Source organism: Pygoscelis adeliae, unplaced genomic scaffold (assembly GCF_000699105.1).
Source record: "Pygoscelis adeliae isolate BGI_AS28 unplaced genomic scaffold, ASM69910v1 Scaffold482, whole genome shotgun sequence".
NCBI classification, from domain to species: Eukaryota; Metazoa; Chordata; class Aves; order Sphenisciformes; family Spheniscidae; genus Pygoscelis; species Pygoscelis adeliae.
Window position 1 is genome coordinate 60044 of NW_008824192.1, and position 6947 is coordinate 66990.

Genomic DNA, 6947 nt, shown 5'->3' on the forward strand with positions numbered 1-6947 from the left:
GGCTTGGCCGGTCAGCGCCGGCCCTGCGTGGCGATGGCCGGGGTGCGGCGAGCGCTGGGTCGTCGGGTCCCTGTGCATCGGGTCGGTCCCGCTGCGGCGCTCGGGCCAGGGATGGCTCTGGCGAGAGGGGACCGACCCCCCTCCGAGGAGACACCGAGGTCCCGGTGGGGACCCCTGAGCCGTGGGGGATCAGGAGGGTTGCGTGGGACTGGGTGGAGCTGATTTATCCCGTGGCTTTTCCATCGCGTCCCCCAAATCCGGTTTCATTCCTGGGATGGCTCCAGAACCGTCCGCTTCCACGGGTGTCCTCACCAGGGTGGGGGAACGCTCCCCGAAATGACGGGGGAGGGCCGCGAGGAAGTCTGCGTGAGCCTTGGGTGCCAGGGAACGGCTCCCAGCCCTGCAGAGAGGCGCAGACCCACCACCCTTCAGGGGACCGGCGGGTTGGATCTGCCCCTCCCTCAGGAGTGGGTGCCCTGAGATTCCGGAGGGTTTTGCTGTGGGTCCACGTCGATGATTTCCTTAAAGGGAACGGATGTTTTGTGCCCCGAGGCTTCTCCTGAACGTTTTTCCAGCCTCACCGAAGCTGCTTGGAGTTGTTTTCATTCTCACTGTTCACATCTGCTGGCATCCCTCCCGTTGGCACTGTGGGGGGGGAGCCCAAATTTTCACACATCTATGCAAAACGCCCTGAGAGCTCCCTGGTCCCACGTAACCCGCTCCCTGCCCTGAAATTAAACACGCCCCGTCTCCTGCTTTATTTTTCGGCCTTTTGGGGCTCCCGGGGTGTTTCAGAGGTGGTGCAGTGGCAGGGGGTTCCCACCAGCGAAGCGCAGCGTGGCTCAGTGCGGCGGAGCTGGGATGGAGATGCAGGAGGCGGGTAGGAGTTGCCTTGGTAACATTTACGCTGCCGCGGGTGCGTTTTTGGTCTCTTAAACGGAGGATACAGTCCTGGATTCGCGGGAGGATGAGGTGAATTGTGAACGTCTTGGGGATTTCGGTTTTCCTGAAAAACGCTGTAACGTAACTGAATTCTTCCTCTGTTCTCAGGGTTATTCGGAGTCCCCAGACCTGGAGTTTGAATACGCAGATACCGACAAATGGGCAGCAGAGCTCTCTGGTAAGGAACTCCTCTTGATGGATCAATTAACCAGCCATGATTTTCTTTCCTGGTAGTGATTTAAGGGGCTCTGTCAACGCCAATATCACTCTATTATTGTCTTTAAACACGTTATTCACGTTAAAAGGGAAGCGATATCATGCAATTAATTTTTTTAGCCTTATGCTGGGTGTGTTTTTTGCATTTCCCTCATCTTGGGTAAAACTGCAATTAACGTGGCCAAGCTGCAGCTTTCTCCGACGGCTCGGTGCAGGTTGTTGGAGATTCTCCTCTGTGCTCTTTCGGCAGAGCTCTACAGCTACACGGAAGGGCCAGAGTTCCTGCTCAACCGCAAGTGCTTCGAGGAGGACTTCAGGATCCACGGTAAGACCGTTCTCTTGAACATCTCGCACCTCTGGGGAGGGACAGGGATCTCCTGAAGGAGACGGGGGGATTGCTGCATTAATGCTGCGTCAGAAAGCTCAAGCCGTGCGCTGACGATCTTCACGTGGTTTTTACTGGAGACCTCGTTAGTGTGCGTGGGCTGGCCCCGGCGCGCAGCTCGCTGCCTCCAGCGCGTTCAGCGTTTGCTGATGTTGATGTCCGAGGTGGTTCATCGGCGCCAGGACGGCTGCGCTGGAACATACTGGCATCAGCAAGAGCATCCAGCTCATTTCCCATCAGCTGCCAGCGCCGGTTGAGACGGGTGTGATTCACCTAGTCGTCTGATGGAAGGCAGGAGACGGGCCGTCCGGGCCGATCGCACGTGCCTGGGCGTTACTCCCAGGAGCGCAGTGTTCCCTGGGGCAGCCCTGTTTTCCGTCACGCTGAATCCTTTTGAGCTGTTCCCGTGACGTTTGTGTCCAGGGCAGGCAGAGGTGCCCCGTGCCCTCAGCCTGCCTGCTTTGGCTTTTCAGTGCGGGACAAGAAATGGACGGAGCTGGACAAGAACCAGCACCGCACTCACGCCATGCGGCTTCTCGACGGGCTGGAGGTCACTGCGCGGGAGAAGAGGCTGAAGGTTGCCCGAGCCATCCTTTACGTTGCCCAAGGTGACACCAGGCCTCTGCGCCCTTAAGTTTCCCCATTGCTAAATCCGGGTAACGGATCGGAGGCTATCGATCTAAAATATTGAAAATCGTTTTCTTTCCTTGCATTTTTGATTTCACCTGGGATGTCTGGAAGGAAGCTGATTCTCGCGGGAGCCAGACAGTTTATAGGAGTTTGGTCCAAAATTTGGCCGACTTCCCCGTGCTATCCTGGCTCTGCCAGACCTGGGCTGCGTTACCCGCAGGAGGGCAGTTCCGTCCTCTGCATCCGACTTTTTGCCTTAAAATTAAGGCTCTGTTTTTCATTCCCCCTGCAAAGTTCTCTGGCTGTGTGGGAGGGCCTCAGGATCCCTGCGGAGATGGGATCCAGCGAGGGTATCGTTCCAGGCACGTTTGGGGAGTGCGGCTCCGAGGCCGAGGTGCAGGCATGGATGAGGTACAACATCTTCCTCCTGCTGGAAGTGGGGACGTTCAACGCTTTGGTGGAGCTGCTGAACATGGAGATTGAGTGAGTACTGGGGGAAAGCACTTCAGAAATGGCTCTGGAGCTCCTTGGCAGGAGTTTTTTCCAGTTTGTGGCAGTTCCGTTCCTGGTCTCTCTATCCCTAATCTGATTCCTGCAGCCACCGGGATGACTCCCGTTGTTCTGGGTGGATATGTAATGTAGGATTATACCTGATTTATACAGAAATTCACTATAAGCCGTGCTGCCTGGCAGCAAATAGAGATGGGTCTGTTCCTCCTCCCTTGATTGCACTGTGAGCGTTGGACTCATTGCAGCAATATCTATCCCAGGGTTTGGCTCTGGCATGTGGGTTGCTCGTGGCAGAGCTAAAATGTCCCCAAAGGCCCCTCTGAGGCTGTTTTCCCTCCGCAGTAACAGCGCGGCTTGCAGCAGTGCCGTGAGAAAGCCGGCCATCTCCCTGGCTGACAGCACGGACCTGAGGTACGGAGCAGGGCTTGGGAGGAGGGGATGCTCTGGGGGTGAGAGGGGGACCCCGTGTTTGCTGGGGTTTTTTTCGTGGGCTGAGACAGGCCAGCAGGCACCAGAGGGTGTCCCAGGGCTGTCCCAGCTTCTGCCCCGGCTCCGTGAGCATCGTCAGGCACACTCAGGTCCGCTCAGCCAGTAAATGTCCCTTGTGCTCAGCCTGCACAGCAGGCATGTGGCTGGTCGGAGACATGAAAGCAGTATGGGAAAGCAATTTTTTTTCCCTGCTTTGACCTGCAGAGACTATTTTTCCCCAGCGCCTGGGCTCTGATCCCCTGGTGTGGAGCGGGTGCATGGAGGCCGGCTGTGATCTGGGCTGATCCAGCCTCCCCCCAGAGCCCTGGGTGCCGGTGGTGCCTCCGTGACTCATCCCAACCTCTGGTGATTCGCCCGACCTTCTGCTTTTTGCAGGGTGCTGCTGAACATCATGTACCTGATCGTGGAGACTGTTCGGCAGGAGGCCGAGGGGGACAAGCCCGAGTGGAAGAGCATGAGACAGACCTTCCGAGCAGAGCTGGGTGAGGACCAGGCCCTTGGGGGTTGGTGGGACGGAGGTTTCCAGGCCTGAAGAGCGAGAGAGTGAGATGGGGTTTGGCTCTAGGCCTCAGTTAATAGGGACTGGCAGCACTGGGTTGGTTTCTGCTAGGCTGAACCTTGCCAGTGGGGCAAAGGGGGAAGAGCAGAGGAAGCCAGCCAGCCTTTTCTGCTGTCTTGGGTGCTCTCTCCCTGGGGAAAGAAAATTGAATATTGGGGCTGTTTTTTCCTCTCGACACAGAGGTAAGAAGTTATGGTGGGTTCAAGGCCTTGGAAAGGAAGAGAGGAGCTGTCTGGAGTGAGATGAGGATCTCGGAGATGGGGGGGTGCCAGACTGCAGAGGCCGTGGGAGGGCGAAGGGGCTGGTGGTGCTGGCGGTTGGGGTGAGGACAGGGACGAGGAATGCCTGGCGATCGCTGCCGTGTGGTTCCAGGAGCCCCCCTGTACAACAACGAGCCCTTCTCCGTCATGCTCTTTGGGATGGTGACCAAATTCTGCAGCGGCCACGCTCCGCACTTCCCCATGAAGAAGGTGCTGCTGTTGCTCTGGAAAACTGTGCTGGTAAGGAGAGGCCGTGGGGCGTGCCAACACGCGTCTTGCGGTTTGACGTTCGGCAGAGGAAGGAAGTTCTGCCCTCTGAGCTGGCTGTAATTGCTCCATCCTCTCTTTCTGGCGTTCAGCCGAGTAGTTTGCACCCTATTAAACCCACCTCCAGGTTTCACCCCATAGGGGAGCATTGGATATCGGTGTCTGGAGCTGGAAAGCAAGGTCCCCGACTGGGGTCTGCATGAAAGAAAAGGTCCAGACGCTTCGATTGTGGATGCCTGAACGCCCTCCTGTCCCTTCTACCTCTCACAAGGACAAGAGCAGCGCGGGCACAGGCAGCTCTTGTTTTGCACCCTGGGGGAAGGATTTGGGACACCTGGAGAGCGGAATTGTGGAGGGCAGGTGGACAAGCCCCCGGTGCCGTGTGTCGAGGAGTCCCCCGTGCTCAGGGTGCCGCGCTCTCCCTTGCAGTGCACCCTGGGGGGCTTTGAGGAGCTCCAGAGCATGAAGGCAGAGAAGCGGGAGATCCTGGGCCTCCCGCCGCTCCCAGAGGACAGCATTAAAGTGATCCGCAACATGCGAGCTGCCTCCCCGCCCGCGTCCGCCTCCGATCTGATCGAGCAGCAGCAGAAGCGAGGCCGGCGGGAGCACAAGGTGAGGCCGGCCGCAGGGTGCTGGGGACGGTGACATTAGCGAGGGGACGGATGGGGTCTGGACACTGCCTTTGGAGCAACTTGTCCCCAGGGACACCTGCCTGCTCTTCTCTCTCCAGGCCCTGATTAAGCAGGATAACCTCGATGCCTTTAACGAGCGGGACCCTTACAAAGCTGATGACCCCCGTGAGGAAGAGGAGGAAAATGATGACGACAACAGCCTGGAGGGAGAGACCTTCCCCCTGGAACGGGATGAAGTGATGCCTCCCCCCACCCAGCATCCCCCCAGCGACCGCATCACCTGCCCCAAGGGGCTGCCCTGGGCCCCCAAGGTCCGGTGAGTCCGTGGGGCTGACCTTGGGCCAGGCCGCGGGGAGAGCAGGAGCGGGTTGAGGAAAACGGAGGCTGTTGAACATTGAGAACTTCGGCAGGGGTGTGGGGAAGGTGGGGTGGTCGATCTGATGGTCACTTTGGTGGCTGTTCTCTCGGTGGAGTGGGCTCAGCACCATCTCCTTTATCTGACCGCGAGGCTTTTCCTGACTCCCTGTGCCTGGGGCTGTGGTGTACCCAGGCGGACAGCAAGGCACGACTCTTCCCCTTGTCCCTTTGCTGCAGAGAGAAGGACATAGAGATGTTCCTGGAGTCCAGCCGCAGCAAGTTCATCGGCTTCCCTCTGGGCAGGTGGGTTCCCGCAGAGCCAGCCTGGGGGCCTGCCGATCTGGGGGGGTTGTGGTAGAGGCTGCGAGGTTGGGGGCTGCCATTGCCCTCTGCTTGGCAGCAGAGAAGTCCTGAGCTCGCTGGCTTCTTCTCAGGGTGGTGGTCTCTGACCCGCCCGTGGGGGTGGCTCAGGTTTGCTCCTGCCTCCCCCCAGCCCGGCTCTTTCGCTTCTCTCTAGTGACACCAACACCGTGGTGGGCTTGCCCAGGCCCATCCACGAGAGCATCCGGACCCTGAAGCTGGTGAGTACATTGACGAATTCCTCCAGCCCCTGCCGTTGTGTGGGTGCCCCTTCCCCATCCCCCTGCACCGATCCACGGGTCAGGGCCAGTGGTGTTTTGCTGAGCCCTCTCCCACTTGCTCAGCCCTGTGACGGAAGCGGCCTTAAGTTTCCGTCCCGTCCCTGGTCTCCCAGGCTGGCTGAACCCCTTTCCTCACTGGCTTCATCCCTTTCTTACTGGGGTTGTCCCAGAGGTGAGGCCAGCAGCCACCACCCTGCCCATCAACGTCGGTCACCGCTGGGACAGGAATAACGGGGAGGGACTTCAAAAGATGATGGGACCAGGCTGGGGCCGGTGGCGTCGGTGGGGGCGAGAGGGTGCGGTGTGAACCCCTGCTCTGTCCCCGTGCAGCACAAGTACACGTCGATCGCAGAGGTGCAAGTGCACATGGAGGACGAGTACCTGCGCTCCCCGCTTTCCGGGGTGAGTGCGGGGATGAGGATGGGACGAAGCTCCCGAGCTGGGGGCATTCAGTCCCGCCAGGCCTTTTAGCTGTCGACGGGGCTGGGGGTTTGCTCCGCTGGGGAGGGAGGAGCAATTTCTCTGGGGCAGAGGGTGGGGTGTGCGGAGAGGTTTCGGGCAGGAGCTGGGGGTATCCTGCCCTTGGGGTCGGAGAGCCTGGGGCTGAGCCAGGCCCACGGCGCTGGTGGCAGCTCCTGGTATGAGGTTTTCTGGTCTCTCCTGGCACCAGGGGGAAGAAGAAGTGGAGCAAGTCCCTGCAGAGATCCTGTACCAGGGCCTCCTGCCAAGCCTGCCACAGTACATGGTGAGCTGGGGAGCACTGGGGGTCCCCTGGCCTCAGTGGAGGGGGCCCTTTCCAGTGATGCCCCACAGGTTTTCTTCCCTCCCCACATATACATCCCTGTTACTCCCTCCTGTGGTGGGGAGGGGGGCCTGTGGCCAGTCCCCCCCCTCCCATCCCCTTTTCCACCCCTCCCTTCTCCCCAGATCGCTCTGCTGAAGATCCTCCTTGCCGCCGCCCCCACCTCCAAAGCCAAGACGGACTCCATCAACATCCTGGCAGATGTCTTGCCGGAGGAGATGCCGTGAGTGACCGCGGAGGGCGAGCAGAGGGGCTTG

General features: G+C 59.5%; 1 protein-coding gene across 1 annotated transcript in view; it reads left to right on the top strand.

The window, feature by feature from the left end:
- The first annotated feature begins 336 nt into the window (after positions 1-336).
- Positions 337-6947, top strand: part of STRIP1 (striatin interacting protein 1) — an 8008-nt gene continuing 1397 nt past the window's right edge. The window contains exons 1-15 of the mRNA XM_009334752.1: positions 337-366; positions 1051-1120; positions 1409-1483; positions 2017-2151; positions 2536-2656; positions 3026-3094; positions 3548-3654; positions 4104-4231; positions 4688-4870; positions 4989-5206; positions 5485-5550; positions 5765-5828; positions 6219-6290; positions 6559-6633; positions 6816-6913. Of these exons, the coding sequence (XP_009333027.1) occupies positions 337-366; positions 1051-1120; positions 1409-1483; positions 2017-2151; positions 2536-2656; positions 3026-3094; positions 3548-3654; positions 4104-4231; positions 4688-4870; positions 4989-5206; positions 5485-5550; positions 5765-5828; positions 6219-6290; positions 6559-6633; positions 6816-6913 (1511 nt within the window). The remainder of the gene's footprint in view (positions 367-1050; positions 1121-1408; positions 1484-2016; positions 2152-2535; positions 2657-3025; positions 3095-3547; positions 3655-4103; positions 4232-4687; positions 4871-4988; positions 5207-5484; positions 5551-5764; positions 5829-6218; positions 6291-6558; positions 6634-6815; positions 6914-6947) is intronic.